General features: G+C 39.0%; 2 protein-coding genes across 2 annotated transcripts; one reads left to right on the forward strand and one right to left on the reverse strand.

Annotated features, from left to right (window-relative positions):
- Window positions 1-554: 554 nt before the first annotated feature.
- LOC146474646 (uncharacterized) lies at window positions 555-8,120 on the forward strand. Its single transcript, XM_085116383.1, has 2 exons — window positions 555-2,545; window positions 6,821-8,120. The coding sequence occupies exon 1, from the start codon at window positions 1,011-1,013 to the stop codon at window positions 2,520-2,522; it is 1,512 nt and encodes a 503-aa protein (XP_084972509.1). The 5' UTR covers window positions 555-1,010; the 3' UTR covers window positions 2,523-2,545; window positions 6,821-8,120.
- A 4,347-nt stretch (window positions 8,121-12,467) lies between these two features.
- On the reverse strand, window positions 12,468-16,252 carry LOC146474647 (uncharacterized). The gene has a single exon (XM_085116250.1). It carries the CDS (start codon window positions 15,199-15,201, stop codon window positions 13,597-13,599), a length of 1,605 nt encoding a protein of 534 aa, XP_084972376.1. The 5' UTR covers window positions 15,202-16,252; the 3' UTR covers window positions 12,468-13,596.
- Window positions 16,253-18,495: the final 2,243 nt, after the last annotated feature.

Genomic DNA, 18,495 nt, shown 5'->3' on the forward strand with positions numbered 1-18,495 from the left:
AATGTGTTACTTTCTCTGAGAGCAATGGCAGCTAGAAATGTCTGACTAATTAGTGAACTTTTTGGAATCAATTCTTCGAGGTGTGAGCCTTTTTGAGTAGATTAACAAAAGACCCCCAACTTAATTAAAGAACCTTGAATGGGATTTTGGCGTCAACGTTGTTAACCCAGCAGACAAACATATTTGACGTGGGATTACGAATGGCTTAAGAATTTCAGAAATTTCCAAATTGTTTTGAGTGTTTCGAGTACAAATTGTGGTGGCTCGTTTTGGTTCTCGATTGGCCTTAAGCTTTCTTGTCTGTCTTGGCTTGAGAGTTTGAAAATATGCGTCTATATTTTGGTTCTTTTGGAATCGATAACAATTTATTCGGTCAAACAAGAATCTTGACCTGTCAAATATTTTCCACTAGTTCCTGATATTATTGAAATTTCCTGGATGTAGAACAAGCCGCACAGCTTCACCCCTCCCTTGAAGAGATGACTTTGCGATCACTTTTAAAATATACAAATTGAGCTTTTCTTTGCATATTACTAATAAAAAGTGTTGTACATACATTTAAACAGCTGCCTGTAGAGATATAGAACAATTAAGAGACCAAAAAGATGGGATTTTATTGTTAGTATTTTACCCCCTGTCGTGGGAAGGGTTTTCAGATATCAGAGAGGTCATAATCGACGTGCTGTTGTCAGTAATAACAAAGTTATTAACCACACAATAGGTAAATGACTTCCTAGCTGTCAAAACGAGCGATCAGGAGATTCATAGCTTTCTACCGCAAATTTCTGATCTACATAACCGATGGACAATGCCCGAAAGCAGTGCTCAACATCGAGAACACCACACGTCAATTCTATTTGCGGGCGACCAATATCCGTTGAGTGAAAAACCACAAGGAAGAAATAAGTGCTGTAGCTATTTGAATAATCACAAGGTTTATAAGGAACACACCACGTCACAAGATGTTTGCTATCACTTGTTTGTGAACCGCCAAAGCCTTTATACACAACATGTTATGCGGCCCGATGACCATGAAAGACACGAGTTATGAGATGTCCCTGTGGAGCAAAAGTAACTCAAATGAAGAAATGATGTACAAAGAGTGGAGCGTACAGCGAGATATAAACAGCTGGGATCAAGCCAAGCTGAAAGTTTCGCGATCTCTTGATGACGTTCAGAAAAGTATTCCAACCGCAACAACAGGCGCAAAACCTTATCGATTTAACGGCAGTGATCTGGCAAATTCTGTAAGTGGAGGCCTGACAACGGAAGCCGGGGCAAAAGAAATGAAAAGACCCCAATTTCAAATAACAATTGAACAACCGATCCGCCACGTTACGCCTTCTTGCAACGTTACATTTCCTTTGTGGTCAAAGCTCCAAAGCACTTACGGTAACGGGCGCCGTGCTTCGGACGGCTTACTGGCTTCCTCTGCACCGTTCTCTGGTAGAAACGCTATGGTGTATAGTACTTTATCAGAGGAACAGAGTTCGAATGAAAGCCCGTCTTGTGTAAACCCCGCTAACAATTACAACAGCGGGGTTTCTTCGCTAAATTACCGCCGATTTTCCGATGGATGCTTTCGCAGTGTTCCAACGCACAAAGGATACAAAAAGGTCAGCGTGGTTTTACCCCAGCCGCGGAGAAGCGTGAACGAAGAACCTGCGATAAGTTGCAACGCTGAAGAAGCTACGCGCGTCAAAGACGATGTGAAGGATTTTGAAAGTGCTGATTGCAGCAAAAACGAGGAAGACGACCGCTGGAAGGAACTAGTCGCTAAAGCGCAAGGATTTAAGTGTGGTAAAGCGAATGGTGCTATCAGACCAAGAGGTGCACTCATGGAAGACGTGAAAGGGAACGTTAGTCGCTCTTTAGAGATTGAGGAAGTTTATAGCGACATTGGCAGCGAAGCATCTTTTTCATCAAGCAGTTCGTATCACTCATCGTCTGATAGTGATAGCAATGTATGTAGCGCCCTAACATTTAAGCCGATATCCGGCGAATTAGCGAATTACAAGGCTGAAGGCCACACAAGTGTAACCTCGAACGCTGTAAACAAAATCCGGCGAGCTTCGCTTCAACCTTCGTTCAGCTCTAATTCGACCAAAAATCAACCGCGCAGGTATTCAGTAGCGGCCATTAGCCCTGCGCATTCACTGGATCCAACGAAAACGGCAAAACTGTCTGGATACAGCACGCAAAGCGCGTTAGAGCAGGCGCGGCAACTTCTGAGCAAGCTGCAGTCGGAGGGAAAGTACAAGAATAAGAAAGAGAGACTGGAAGAATTGAGCACAGCGCTTAAGTGGATTCTAGAGGAGCTTAATCGTATCGAAACCCCGGACAGGGAACTTGTTAGTTTGTTTATAAGCTTGCGTGCGAAAATTGTAAACTTGAAGGCTGATCTGAAAACGGAAGAGTTTGATGCGACCTCTGTTGACCCCGCTGAAGAAACCAGCGCCCAAAAACTGCTGACAGAAGACAGCATCACAAACGCTCGTTCCAGACGTTTCAGCTGGTGTTGAAAGGAAAATATTTTCTCTTGAGGGTAAGTTGTGAAGAAATGTGTTTTCTTTCATAACAGTTATTGTTTCCGGCACACGTTTAGCACTGGTGAACTGCTGTTATACTTTATAGCCTAACAACCGGTTTACATTCAAAACCTCATACTCTCTGCTTGAAGATATCAAATTGTGGCATTGTTTGTGTCACACCTTAGGATTAAAACAAGTCTCAGCGTACACAGAAGGAAGTTGTAAGCAATGCGAAAGAGCGAATTGGGTGTATTAAAAATGACAACTTCAAGGGAAATTGAAAGTTCCCTTTGTAATTCCCAGCTGTTGTCATGAAGCGAAAATAGGTTGCGTGGGAAAACCATTCTACCGCGACAACGTTATTTAAGCTCAATGATCAATTTTTTCATAGCCAAAACAATTTTATTGTCTTCTATTCTTTCCATGAATTCCCTTTGTTTTGCAAATTACGTTCATTTTCCTTTCAAACCGCAGCATCGATCGAACGCAAACACTTGTTCGGGCCGAGCTAAATGCTTGAAATTTCTTCCCGTTGAAGGGGTTTTGAAAGAAAACATTCGGCTCTTGAAGACGAAATCGCGAACAAATAGATGCTTCAAAACGGATCATAACATTTGCCATCTGCCACTTCCGATAGCTTGTCACGAAGGGAATGATTTGTTCATTTTCGTTCTGTAAACAAAAGTAGTTTTAATTACATTGCTCGTTCGCAAATGTGCTTCAGTCCCTTAGCGAACAATGTCGTGTTTTGATACTACCGACCAGAAAATGCTGAGCAAAGATTCGTGTCAATGTCCACGTCACCTTTCCGTGTTTAGGCAGAAAATATCCAAACAGTTACACAATATTTGGCTGAGAGGTCAGGGGTGCAACTTAAGTAATCCTGCTTCAAAGAAAAACGCAAGGCAAAAATTTGAGCTCGTACGTCAAAATAATGAGTCGTTTTTAATTCTTTTGTTTCAACCCTTCAAAGGTATTTAGATAGCACTTAATATTAATCCAGGTTTCGTTTAGGATTGTTTTGATTCATAAAAAGAGTGACGTAAAATTGTCATGAATGTACCCAAAATAAATGATTAAATTGTTAGCTTACTTGACAACGTCGCTTTCAAGTCTTTCCGTTTCGATTTTTGAAATTTTTTTATGCTGACACCGAATCCAAATGTAGCTTATTTGTATTCACTACTTGCGGTGGTTTGTTTCCTTGATAGCGAAGATTACTCTCCAGGAAAAAAAAAATTCTCGGCCTTTTTTCACGAAATCTTTCTCAATTGGCTATACTTTTTTTGTCTTTGTTTAGTTCCCTGATGTTAACGAGACCGTGTTCTGTTGTACAAAAATTAATTAATTTTGAGCGAGTGTGGTTAGAACCCAGTCCTCTGCCGCTTATCGTCTCTTGCAGAGACAATGGACGCCATTTTAGGTCGTTATCACTTCTTACAGAACGTGTTAAGGGAGCAGGGATGGCGCAGTAGTGAGAGCATTCGCTTCCCACCAGTGTGGCCCGGGTTCGATTCACAGACTCAGCGTCACATGTGGGTTGAGTTTGTTGTTTGGTCTCGTCTTTTGCTCCGAGAGGTTTTTCTCCGGTTGCTCCGGTTTTCCCCTCTTCTCAAAAACCAACATTTCCAAATTCCACTTCGATCTGGATTATTATCAAGCACTTTATCATGAGCTTCTGGCTCTGGAGATTGCTCAAGCGCTCCTTGTGTTATTGACAATAAATGAATTACATTTTACTTTACGTAAAAATAAAGTTTAGAATCCTCAATCATTTCACATGAAATTTCACCTTTTTGGTAGAAGGAAAATATTGTCTAGAATGACCCTTTTAATACTTTGTCGTATAATAATCCCTTTAGTAATTCAAAGTATATTAAAATCAGTGCTGTGGTAAACGCAAGTTCAGTTTGAAGTTTGAAAGTGAAAGTCGTATGCCAATTTTAGCCACTGGTATAAAAATAGATTTACAAAACAAATAGGTTTAATTCGCAATAATCCTCGTTTCAAAAAATAAGAGCAATTATCAAACCCTCTTTGTGTGCAGTTAATCCCATGTTATTCAGCGTATATTTGTATGTCGAGCAGGAAATCACGTTTCACTCGATGCCCAGACGAAATATGTTGTATTGGCATTTGTGGAACTTCAAATGAGTAGCTTAAGAGCACATTACAATCTAAGTCTTTATTATCTTGAGGACTAGAACATTCTGGAAAACGCGCATTCAAAGGAAATACGTAACAGACAGCTTCGACTGAAATAAGCATCACAGACTTTTGGCGCCAATCAATCACAGGTTTGTTCGGATAAAAAATGAAATTTAATGGTACATCAATACCAGAAAGGTTCTTGGACACTTAAAACAATGACATAAACTGACCCTAAATTTCAAATCCCTCCTCACTAAATACTAGTTAATCCAAGGATTATATAATTCACAAGAATGCTGTGGTTAGTTTTCCGCGTTTGAAAGTTCAATCAGTTCAAATTGGAATGGGGTGCACGTTAAAGGAAATTACAGGAAAACCGAATATTCGTTTATTTGCAATATATCCATGCTTATCGGAAACGGCTTTTAATTAGCATAAGATTGCTGAACTGTACGGCCAAAGGTTATTGCTCCACTTGAACTTCTTTTGGATCGGCTGCAGAAAAACTGTTCTTTGGATCTGCGGAAGGAGAATGCGGTTTCCTTATTGAATTGGGGAATTATAAACTTCTACTATCCCATCAGCGTAGCAATTTCTGAGATGCGGCAAAAATGACACTTGTGCTGGATATTTGAAAATAAAACTTCTTAATGCTTTAACTATTTGGTAATCCCCGCTAATGTGTAGTACGTTGTTTGTAATTCTATTGCATTGTTCACCAAAAAATTAACACCATTTTATCAACAAACGCTATTTTTAACTCTCAGTTACCCGTATGTAGATGTATTTTCTAATAGCCCTTTTCACGGTTGATTTTTCTCATTTGCATTACAATGTTATCCAACGTGGATGCGAGGCAATTTCGGCCAGCTAAAACTACAAAATAGCCCGAAATTGCCTTACATACATGCTAGATTTCATTGTAATTCAAATGAGCAGAGTTAACCGTGAAAAGGGCTATTGTTGTTGTAAACCAGAGCCTAAGCTAAATAACCCTTTGTGGTTACCCATACAGCAGTCTTCAGTTGAGTGTCGAACGTGACTTTGGTTTTGTTTTACTAAACTGGCGCCACTTTCTTAACCAATGGGAAGCAAACAAAAACCCAATGGCGACTTGCTCGCACGTGCTTTCCCGCGCTGGCTACACGTATTTGCTTCTAGTTCTGATTGTTCTTGGTATTGTTCACTGTCCTTTGGTTTTGTGACATTCAAATGAAAACCATTCTAACAAACGCACTGAATGGCGCGGTGAACTAATCAGAATCCCTACAAAAGGCGAACAATACAGTTCACTATGATTGGTTCAAAATGTTGTGCGTAGCCGGTTAAGCAGAAGTTGCAAAGAGACTGAAAAAGGTGTAAAATCGAAATCCGTTCGATTTCCTGATGATATTGTAGGGAGAATTTAGGTGTTGATCACTACCGGGACTTGTCGATTTTAGCATTGCGTTTCGTGAACTGTATTTTGCTTCAACCCACTCTATCAAAGTAGTGTTACTAATGACAGCACACACAATTAAGACCCTCCGTAGTAAAATCGCGCTTCGTCTTGTGTGTCGACTGGTGAAAACGAATATTTTTGAAAACGGTGACGTAATTAGCGTCACGCAACATCGGGTCTAGTCCAGATCCGAGAATCTGCAAATGGGCAGTCCAGGCCACGGTCGTTTTCACTATTTTCCAGCGTTTTAGTTTGGACAGTAAATGATATCCCCGGACGAAAATAGTTTTCTACGTTTTCGGCGAGATGTCATATCACCGGTTCACCTAGCTTTCCTACCTTCAAGAAACGAATGTACAAGTTTTCGTTGAAAGGATTTCGAATTGTTCATGCAGCATGTTTTCGAGGTGTCCTCTTCATATAAGCCCGATGGTTCCTTGGGGTCTCCTCGCCATATTTTTAATGCTACTTTTGTCTTACATTAATGTGTTTGATGGCAAATAAAGAAAAAAGGAAAAGTCACCTTTGATGTTACAATCAAATACATATTGTCCAACTCTTTCAGCCCAGTTCGAAAAATTAATTCAAAGTTCCCAATACTCATTCATTTCTTTGAATACCATTTCTTAAAGTTTGTGGCTCTACATCAATATATTTTATGTCACTCACACTGATAAATATCTGTTTATGTCTTCAGGTATGCAAGCAAGAGACAAAGGACGAAAATATTTTTTTATCAATAAGGACATTTTTGATAATATTAAACACAAAACCAAATATAAATTATATGTAGAAAGTAGAAGACGTAATCCGAAATATGATTTTTTTTTATTGTAGTTTTGGTGGAAAAAAGAGATTTAGCTTAGAAAAGTAGATAAATAGTGATTTATATTGATAGATGATTTTTAATGCTGTAATTGTGCTAATTAGATTTCAAGATATACCCTTTGTAAATTTGTGTTTTGGATGCCATTTCAGTGAATATCAGTTCATAGAAGTACTGTGTTGAAAAATAGTACTTATCAAGGCATCGGACATTGAGATTTGAAACATTTTCACTCCAAGACAAAAATCTCAAACTGAGCTTTGTTTGTTTATGTGCAACTTTAAACGAAAGGGATGTCAGATGTTTTGAATTTACAGTGGTTGTTTTTGACTTCGAAGTAAAGGAGATAACAAAATTCCGAAACCAACTTAACATAAGTACTCAATTTAGATTCATTTCCGGAAAATTTGGATCAGCATACTATATGTGACTGGTCCCTTCATTCTCCTTCCTGACCTCCAGGGGGTGGTGGTTACTTTTTAAGATAAGCCAGATATGTATGTGCCACCCAAGGGGTATGGTTTTTGAGCCGTTTAGTAGTCTGAAACTCCACCAAAAATTCCAAGAACTACACCACCCACAAGTGCCACATGCAAAGGAAAAGAAGATTTGAGACGATTTGGTCCGTCATGAGGAGTACTGCAAGTCAACCGCAATCATATCGCAATCAAACCGCAGTCAAAACCGTACCACAGTTGTTTGACTTCGTACTTATGTTAAACACAGTGATGCCGCAACGTAACCGCAGAGATGCCGCAAACATTCCGAATTTGTTGACTGTTGTAAATTGTTAGGATTGAAATACAGCTCGTGACTGGCTCAAATGGTTGAGAAACGACATCATTTTATCATGCAAGTAGCTTATATGATAATTGCAAGCCATAAATATATATTTAAAAAATAGTTATATAGAAAGTGTGTCCACTAAATGGTAGTTGACTGAATTTATGTTTCCGTACAAAGAAAACGGAATTTTCAGCGTGTGAGAGTCGGATTACTGCCAGATTACGATGCTTTGTAATCAAGCTGATCAAGCATTATAAAAAATATATATAAATTTCAATTGATGATATCTTCAATCCTTGATCAATACGAATTTTGACGAAAAAACTTGACGTTTTTGTTAAACTCATATAAGCTGGTAATATAATAAAACATGGATTGAAAGCAAGTCTCGCTTCATCTTTACTTGTCCATTCTTGCAAAACAGCGTGCAGCGTTAACATGCTATAGGAGGGAGTCGTCGGTTATGTATGCTATTGAACAAGCGTGAAGTCCGTATTGGAAAAACATTGGTCGAGTTTTTTTTGTTGTTGTTGTTACGCGGGATGCCCTGAGGGGGCATACCGTGTCTAAAAACGGGACGATTTCTTTTTCTTCGTCGTAGCTTCAAATCGGTACATTAATTTATTCATTAAACTCACCCCTCTCCTACTCGGGGTGTATTGTTCTGATTGTCTTCAACAGAAGCAGGCCAATCAAAATCCATTCTTGTCGCTTACATCGCGAGGTAGGGGACCCTTTCACCCCTACCTGTGTGACGTCAACGCATCATTTGATCTATTTATTAAAAACGGATTAAATTTGGGGCGATATTGTTTATCACATGTTCTGGACTCAAGTGTGCCGTTTTCAAACGGAAATTTCACCATTTTGAAGCGGCAAATCGAAAGAATAACTTCTTAGAAGCACTCGACATTTAAAACGGTAGAAATTGGTGAGTTCATGGCGAAGGAATCGTGCTTTGTTTGACAGTCCTTGACCACGACGCGAGACTAAAAAGAGGTCATTGAGAAGCTTACGTTATCGTAATGGAATTCCACACATTTCCGGTGAAAGTCTGAGTCGCGTAACACAAGGAAAACAACGTAACGCGATCGTCGTGACTCAAACTATTCCATTAGCAAGGATAGTTTTATCAATCGGCGAAGCATACAGTTGGAAAAAATGAATCAGCCCCAGCATCACGCGTAATGCCAGTAAAGCAGGCATCTTGTTGTTGCTGTTGTTGTTGTTTTTTGTTGTTTTTTTTTTTTTTCATTGTTTTGTTTTTTTACTTGCAAAGAAGAACAGGACGAGACCAATCACAATGTTCCTTTTCAGCGCAGACCAGTTCAGCTATATCATAAATGCCAATTGGAACAAGGCGGTTATCACGTCAGGGTTTGTTTGTTTGTTTGTTTTCCTAATAGCAGCCTCCGTCCATTATCCGTCGTTTAACCCTTAAGCCCTAACAGTGATCAACATCAAATTTCTCCTTAAATAAATAAATACACCGTTTATTTGCCACTTTGCAGGACTGGCAACGGAATTAAAGGGCTGTAAATTTACTATCAATAAATAATTAAACTACAACTACTATAGGAACAATAAAAAATATCTTGAAATAACTATTCACATATTTACTAGCTAGCAAATGAAATAAAGAAACCTGAACGCTGGGTCCGGCAACAACTTCTATCAGCGTAAACATTATTTCTATTGTTGCCGCCGGGCCGCAGAATGTAACTATGACCGCTAGTTGCTGTTCTCGGCTTGAGGAGGTTAATGGGGTGATCATTTTGAGACATCTTCTGAATATATTTATGGAAGAGCTGAGTTCCTTGTAATATCAATGCTTATTCAACCCTTGAGGTCATGAGAATTATTAAAGGATATGATCACCCAAGTGAATTTTCCCTTACTTTTATCATAAAAGAACTGCGGAGAAGTTATTAATATGTCAAACTAAGCTGAGCAAATGTGCATGACGGTACATTTTTTTTTTCTGTCTCAACTTTAACGCTTTTTCTATCAATTTAGTTCCTGGATACTTTGGCTACATTACAGATATTGAACAAGTTGATTGGAATAACCGCCAAATAGTGCAAGTAACGAGAACACATATTCTCAAGTGAAGTTTTCTTCTCAAATGAACAGCACCGTGTGGGTAACCACAAGGGGTAATTTAGGCTCTGGTTTACAACAACAATTAGTAAACTCATCTACATACGGGTAACTGAGAGTTAAACTAACGTTTGTTGATAAAATGGTGTTAATTTTTGTGTTAACAATGCAATAGAATTACAAACAACGTACTGCACATTAGCGGAGATTACCAAATAGTCAAAGCATTAAGAAGTTTTATTTTCAAATATCCAGCACAAGTGTCATTTTTGCGGCATCTCAGAAATTGCTATGTTGATAGGATAGTAGAAGTTTATAATTCCCCAATTCAATAAGGAAACCGCCTTCCGCCGATCCAAACAACAGTTTTTCTGCTGCCGATCCAAATGAAGTTTAAGTGGAGCAGTAACCGTTGGCCGTGCAGTTCAGCAATCTTTTTTTTTCCGTTTCCGATAAGCATGGAAATATTGCAATAAACGAAAACTCGGTTTTCCTGTAATTTCCTTTAACGTGCACCCCAATTTGAACTGATTGAATTTTCAAACGCGGAAAACTAACCACAGCATTCTTGTGAATTATATAATCCTTGGATTAACTAGTATTAAGTGGGCATTAGGAGTGATTTGAACTTTTCTAAGTGAAATTTAGGGTCTTATACCATTGTTTCAAGTGTCCAAGAACGTTTCTGGTATTGATGTACCATTAAATTTCATTTTATCCGAACAAACCTGTAATTAATCGGCGCCAAAAGTTTGTGATGCTTATTTCAGTCGAAGCTGTCTGCTAGGTATTTCCTTTAAATACGAGTTTTCCAGATTGCTCTAGTCCTCAAGATCCAGTAATACAGACTTAGATTGTAATGCTCTTAAGCTACTCATTTGAAGTTCCACAAACGCTAATACAACACATTTCGTCTGGGCATCAAGTGAAACGTGATTTCCTGCTTGACACAAATATACGATGAATCATGGGATTAGCTGCACATAAAGAGGGTTTGATAATTGCTCTTATTTTCTGAAACGAGGATTATTGCGAATTAAACCTATTTGTTTTGTAAATCTATTTTTATACCACTGGCTAAAATTGGCGTACGACTTTCACTTTAAAGGGGCGGTGTCACCTATTTATGGTGTTACTTTGAGCGGCCAGAAAACATATTTGAATCAACGGAAACGTTAAACGTTAACGTAATTATTCAGTTTTGTTAACAATAATCCTACTACTACACAGAAACTAGTTTTATTTATCTTTGGCCGCGGATGGCCAAGATTAAAATGGATTGCAAATTGAAAAAATTGGCCAATTTTTTCAAGTTCTCCAAGGTATTTTGAAAAAATCACTCAAAAGCTTATTATACTTTGTTCTCCCCAAGAGAAATCACTTAAATATTATCCTCTCGGCGCTCTAAAAGCAATTTGATGCTAGAGAAAGTTCCCTTGTCAATAATTGAGCAGTTTCGACCAAAACACACAAGCATCTCCGTGACAGAACCTCTTTAAAACTTCAAGCTGAACATACGTTAACCACGGCACTTTAATATACCTTGAATTACTAAAGGGACTATTATACGACGAAGTATTAAAATGGTCATTATAGCCAATATTTTTCCTTCTAACAAAAAGGCGAAAATTTCATGTGAATTGATTGAGGATTCTAAACTTTATTTAAAATACGTAAAGTAAAAAGTAATTTATTTATTGTCAATAACACGGGGAGTGCCCGCGCAATCTCCTGAGCCAGAAGCCCATGATAAAGCCGGCTTGACAATAATCCAGATCAAATTGGAATTTGGAAATATTGGTTTTTGAGGAGAGGGAAAAACCGAAGTACCCGGAGAAGAACCTCTCGGAGCAAGGACGAGAACCAACAACAAACTCAACCCTCATATGACGCGGAGTCTGTGAATCGAACCCGGGCCACACTGTTGGGAAGCGAATGTTCTCCCTACTGCGCCATCCCTGCTCCCTTAACACATTCTGTAATTAAGAAGTGATAACGACCTAAAATGGCGTCCATTATCTCTGCAAGAGACAATGGAATTTAATCATCTATTTTGGGTAAATTCATGATGGCAATTTTACGTCACTCTTTTTATGAACCAAAACAATCCCAAACGAAACCTGGATTAATATTAAGTGCTACTTAAATACCTTAGAAGGGTTGAAACAAAAGAATTGAAAGCGATTCATTTTTTTGACGCACAAGCTCAAAATTTTGCTTTGCGTTTTTCTTTGAAGGAGGATTACTTAAGTTGCACCCCCTGCCCTCTCAGCCAAATATTGTTTTCTGCGGTGATGCCGTGGCTACTTAAAGTATGTATCGTTTGTCGACTTTGTCATGTGGGAAAAAAGTATCGGTGGTTGCTATGATACCCGAAATGAAACAAATATGGGGGCGATCTGAGTTAATCAGATACCATCCAATCAACATTCAGTATTTTTGCTCATTTACACCCCGACTAAGATAATTTACTTTGCTTGATTTTGCGTTTTTTCTTGACTGACAAGATTTAACCCTTAACTAAAACCTCCCTTTTCGATTTTTCAAATCTTTAGGCGGCGGAGGGAATTAATCATGAATGCTATTATGCATTGAAAACAAAACTCTTTATTAATTCAGAACACAGTTTAATTTGACGGTGCCAAGGTCTTCACCTCTACGCGTATACGTTAAATGCATGTCAAGGGTTGAAGCCAACATTCTCTAACAGTTTTATGCGCTCCTGCCGAGGCTTAACTACAATAACTGCTGCCGTTCCAGGGTTTTCTCAACGCTAACTAACAGCTGCACCGAGCCCTGAGCTCCATGCGTTGTTCATAAAAACGCGGGAAAAAATAACTAACAACAAATAGGAATCAAATAGTCACTCACGCGAACCGGAAACAGGGCGCCTATAGTGAGTGATTAACAGATTTCGTTCGATTTACACAGCTATTGTGCCGCTAAAATGCATTTAACAACAAAAGAATTATTTGCATTCAGTTAACACTTCATGTCTGACTGTTAACAAACTTGAGCATAATCAATACGCGTGAAATTTTACTTACACTGAATCACATTGTTCAAGAAACTTTGACTCTTAAATTCTCGTTGCGGAAAATTGAATGTTTTCCTATCAGGTACTTGTTGCTTAGATTTTTCAAATTCCCTAAACAATAGCATATTGTTGTCAGGGAATGCAACCGAGAAAATTTATGATTACTGGGAAACTTTCGGTTTGACAAATTAGCTTCACAAATTATCAGGGAAGGGTTGATTATTTTCTTTTCAAGTTTCCGCGTAACCGGACTTCATGTAACCTCACAGCGGGTATGTAACTTAAACACACGTGGTTACTACCACACTATAAATTTATTTTACAAACGGCACTATTCCGATAGCTGACAATACAATAATGTTAACTCCATAATAACTTAATTTACATACGATTTTAGATTGTCAACCTTCTAATGTACAGCTTCAAGTGCTTTGTTACACACTAGAATTTCAGTTAAAATTGCTTCTTTGGAACGATAGCGCGATTATAATTTCTCGTTACCACATGTAGACTACATGTGATCTGAATTATTTCTTTACAACTAATGAGTGTTGCATGCTCCGATAGCATGCCAAACTTGTGCTGATTTTCACAACTAAAAACCCGCTTATCTCTCCTTCATAACTCCTACTTCGTTTTGCAAACTCAACAACCAAACAGCCGATAATTACAGTAGCAGCATCTGAATGCTCTGAATGCATCTGAATGCTCTGAATCTAACCTATCAAATCAGACTAGCTCGCCTTGGAAAAGTATTATGAAAGTCTTTAACCAAGGGAACGTACGAAAAGCTAGCGCTTAAATCGACCGAATGGTCAACAACGTCAAATTCATAAGGTTCGTCCATATCGTTGCTAAAGGCCCTTTGAAGTTTAATCTTCCTTATCCCTGCTTGAATCTTCGTAAATGTCCGCATAATGTCTTTGTCCTGTGCTCGCAGTTCAGCAAGTTCTTTTCTTATCCACTCAAAAGCTTTCTCGATTTGCTGAATTCGTTCTTTCTCTGTTTTATGAGAAGCGTTCGCTATGTTCTCCAAGAGAGCCTTGGCGGTTGGTCGGCTTGATTTCCGCCGCCTGGTAATGGAATTATTCAGTTCTGAAAAGCGCCGAAGTGGCTGAGAGTCCAAACTTTCCTTTGTACCGACTTCTGGTAATGTATAAAGCTTGTTAAAGCTCCCCTCTTCGATCTCGGCTCTGTCCAGTTCGAGAGAAACTTTCTTCAACTTTTTGAACTGTTCTTCAAGTTCTTTTCGTTGTTCTTTCGTGATTCCATTGCTCATTTTCACCGCTGGCTGATTAACGTAGTTGTCTTTCGTCCGCGGGGACGGTTGGCTGACTACAGCGTAAGTGCAACCGAGTGAAAAAGTATTCTGTAATGTTTTTGACCTGTCATTGTTTGTTCTCATTTCAGATGCATCTTTGACAACCGTACTGTTCAGCCCCCAAGAAGGCTCCATTGGGCTCTCAACCGTGTCCATGAAAGTAACCTCGGGCTTGCGCATCTGAAAATTTGGCGAGGCTGGCATGCTCATCGGTTGCGGCGGGATCTCCACTCGTACCGCCTCTATAATTAGATTGTTTACAGATTTCCCACTGGCCATGTCAGCTGTCTTGGCTGATTTACCTTCAAATTCCTCGCTCACAGGTTGCACCACTATCGGAGGGCGTTCATTTTCTCGGATATCTTCGGAAACTTTTCGTAGCCGCTGCGAACGCTTAATGAAAATTTCCGAAGTTGTTTCCACCGCTTGTTTGCCACTGCTTTTGTTTTTTTGTTCAACATTTAACGGCTTGATTTCAGCTTCATTTGTTCCCTCCATCTTGTTTTGATCAGCAGTTGGTAGGCTGTTTTGTTTATTTGGAATTTGAAGTGTTACCCTGAACTGTTGTCCTAACTTTCTTCGTCTCTTTTCCAATTGAGGCGAGGATCCTTGCGTGCTCCGTTCCACCGTGTTATTGTTGAAATCCAGGGTCTGCATTGCATTTTGTTCCTTGATAACCTCCATAGCGCTCACTCCGATTGTCCAGCAACGAGGCCTGAAAACGTTCTCCTGTAGGACATGAAAGCTGTTTTTCCTGGCCGGCTGTCGTCTCTGATCTTTTCCGTCGGACGTGAAGTTTGGTGCTGATGTGAGAGACATACTTCGCATGCGTCTCGTGGACCTGGTTCCTTCGCCCCGCGCACGTTTCCACTTACTGTACAATGTCTCCGAGTTGAGATTTTCAAGAGACCTTGAAAACGTCCGCAGTTTTTCGATGTTTAGTTCTTCACTGCGAGAATTTTCTTTCTTGGCATCTCCTGTTGGTAAATCTGACATTTCTTGAACCATTAGAGCCACCTTGCAAAGCGCGCAAATTTGTCCAAGTTCAGCCCAAGGCTTCGTCTTCAGACTTTCATAAGCTGATATTAAACAAATAAACGGTAACAAGTCACACAAACCGAATAAAACTTTTTCACCAACAGGTTGGAGGGTACCTTAAACACTCTTTAATTTCCCGCGCTGAAATTTTTAGTTAACTCTTACTTGACAAATCAACTTAAGTTTCAAACTAAGACCAAGACTTATACGTTTTAGAAATAAATCCGATGTGTTCGAAAAACTTGCCGTAATGTTCCTTTCAGGGTAGAAAGAGTTAAAATCCTTTAGTCCGAAAAAATTCAGCTCAAGGGTATCGTTTAACACTCGCGCGGAATCAGCTAATGTCAACGTTTACAAGCTTAATGTGTGAAAGAGAACAAAAGCCTTTTAGTTTCAGAGGTGAAAATATTGTTTGCTTCCGTTTGGGGGCAGGTTAAGCTTTTAGTTATGGTTGCTTGCTTTGTGTTTCTGCAAATCTGACTTCTCACATTAAGTAAAGTACGTAGCTCAACGCAAAATGCAGTGATAAAAAATCCCTTAACGCCTTGTTCGAACATGCGAACTGCACTTATCGCGAAACACAGTGTTTTAAAATAATAGTGTGATTCGAGGTACCTGGACAAACTTTTGATGTTTTCACTAGAAGGTATAGCTTACTGTTCTATTGCAGCTTAAAATAGTTCCCATAATTCGCATTGACAAATCAGTGAAGCAGCCTGTCGGGATGTTCAGGTTATTTCAAAACAACTGCATGTACCCAACATTTTGCAGGTTATGCCGGAATTTCAACGAACAGTTTACTGCAACCGGCTTTTTGAAAATAATATACCATAAACGCTGTCTACTTCTTAGCAATTCAGTGTCGGTGATGTCTTGAGATCAAACGAAAAATTCTTCTCCCTTACCTCGATTAGCTGGCAATGTCCCTTCACGATGTTTTGTTTTTCACGATTTGAAGCAACTAACAATTTTGAATACCAGCACAAGGCTTTTGTTGTGTTTATGGAATGTACTTAGCATTCCTTGATCTATGACAGGACATTAAGACAATACCTCATTTCCATCGTTAATCTCTTAAAACAGGTTCCCAAGAACGGGACTATAGCTTCTTTTCATGAACATTTGATATCACATCATGTGAACCACAATGATGAATAAGACGTCTATTGTACGCATCTTGGACAGCATAACATTACAATGTCGTTATTAATTGTCATGGAAATGTTGCATTGCTTGAGGAGTAAAACAAATTAGTAAGTTATCCGTGCATTTGATTGTACTTTGACGAACTTACTTCCCAAGGCAGGCACGTACAAACTATACTACGTGACAAACGTTTCTATGCCGGACAAACCAGTAAATCGGCGTCAATTCCTGACCAAATCCCCATTCAATATGAAATTGCTCTTTTCTCATGCAAAGAAAAAAAGTTATGTTAATTTATACTCCGTGTAAAAATCTCAAGAGGCCAGAAATAATTTAATTTTAGTTGTTTGTGAAGTTTTGGTCACCTGAAGTAAACAATTTTTCGAAAAGTTAATAACCTTTTGTCTCCCAGTACAAAAATCGTCGGTTTTAGGCCTCAAGAAATACTCAAATAAACTTTCTCTGACATCGTGCATGAATTTGTTCACGTGAACACTTCGAATTGCGTGCAAGAGATATCTGCAAAACTGTGTTAGCACACGAAAAAGAAAGGCCAGTTATCAGATTTGTCTCACAAAACGTCAGATGTCACATGAATCGCTGTTTTCGCTGAGTACAAATCATGATCTGTCAGTTTTAAGAGCACATACTCAGTCTGCAATTAACTTGAGGTCGTTATACCTAACGCAGGCAATTACTAAGGAATTAGGAGGAGCAGTGGCGAGTTCAATAACAAAACTCCGCCTTTGACCCAACATCTTTTGTCTTTTTTTGTTGTTTATTTCCGTTAAATCCAACAAAAAAATTCCAGTAAAGACATGAAATCACGTTCGCACCACAGATTAAAGTCTATTATAGGTTTTGAGTTACTCTGAAGATATCGCAAGTTCTTTCAATACGAACATCTGTGAAATGTTAATATGCACCATGACGGAGCCTTTGTTTTATAACCACCAAGCATTATTAATACCACTTTGTCAGGAAACAATCGATGTAAAACAGTTTAGCATAACATGTCGACGCGTGTTTAATGAGTCAACCATGGACCAATTTCTAGTTGCACTTCTTTTCATTCTTCTACATGAAAACTTTTAAAGCGATTCTGCAAGAAATGACTGGTCTGCGCTTACCACAGAAAACATAATACTGAAGGACTTCAATTTTGTTTTCTTGAAGAGAGACTCGATCAATGATTCTATAATCCACCGCATAATCGAGTTCAGTTATGTCATACTTGGATTATATAACTTTTATTTAGTAGATATTCACAGTGTATGCGTTACTTAATCAGTGATAAAACAAGATCCATTTTGCTATCAAATTGACCTGCATGATTTGGAGTGCATTACAAATTACATAATCGAGAACTGAAATCATTGTTCAGATACAGAAGTTCTGGTCTACTGCAAGTCTGATGTGCATGGGATAAAAAATGTTTTTGTCGCCTTTCTTAGTGCCATCTAGTCACGTAATAATGCATGCTATAAACGGTGAACCGCACATTAATGACAACAGGCCATAAAGGAGTCGTGAGTTTTATAAATTGGGGTAGGTTTCTAAAGAGAGCTGATATACCTAAGGAAATAGAACGCGAGAATTCAGGTTATAAGTTTGACGGTTCATTTAGAAACACTAAAAAAATGAGGGGCTCAATACGTTTCGCTTTAACAAAGTTTGAGCATGCACGTAGAAGTACAACAGCAGAACATTTAAAACAATATTAGTAATGCTTTCAGTGCTTCTCTGTTTTACCCTGTAGGCAGGACAATATACGGTGTACTTTGCTAGAATTTTGTCAAGATTGAAAGCTTTATTTCCTCTCTACGAGAAAGAGAGCCGGAGTTGAAAACTGAACCTGTCCAGCCCCGTCCTTAGTCGCCCAAGGCGCGCGTGAATCTGACGTCACCTATTGAGCAGGCCCCACTTGTTCAAAGAGCGGATAACTCTATCAAGCGGGTAATTTTCTATCCGGCGGATAAACTATTGTTTGGAGTTCAGCGATTTATCCACTGGATAGAGTTATCCGCACGCTCTTTTGACGGGGCCTGAACGGGAAGATGCGAGCGCAAGCGAGTTCAGTCCCAAGCCTCCGAGGCATGCTCGATCAGCATATTGAGG

This window comes from Pavona decussata, unplaced genomic scaffold (genome assembly GCF_977016875.1).
Source record: "Pavona decussata unplaced genomic scaffold, jaPavDecu1.1 SCAFFOLD_87, whole genome shotgun sequence".
Classification (NCBI taxonomy): domain Eukaryota; kingdom Metazoa; phylum Cnidaria; class Anthozoa; order Scleractinia; family Agariciidae; genus Pavona; species Pavona decussata.

What these genes read in the sequence shown, in the direction of transcription:
- LOC146474646 (XM_085116383.1), top strand. Translation starts at nt 1,011, where the DNA reads ATGTTATGCGGCCCGATGACCATGAAAGACACGAGTTATGAGATGTCC.
- LOC146474647 (XM_085116250.1), bottom strand. Translation starts at nt 15,201, where the DNA reads ATGGTTCAAGAAATGTCAGATTTACCAACAGGAGATGCCAAGAAAGAA.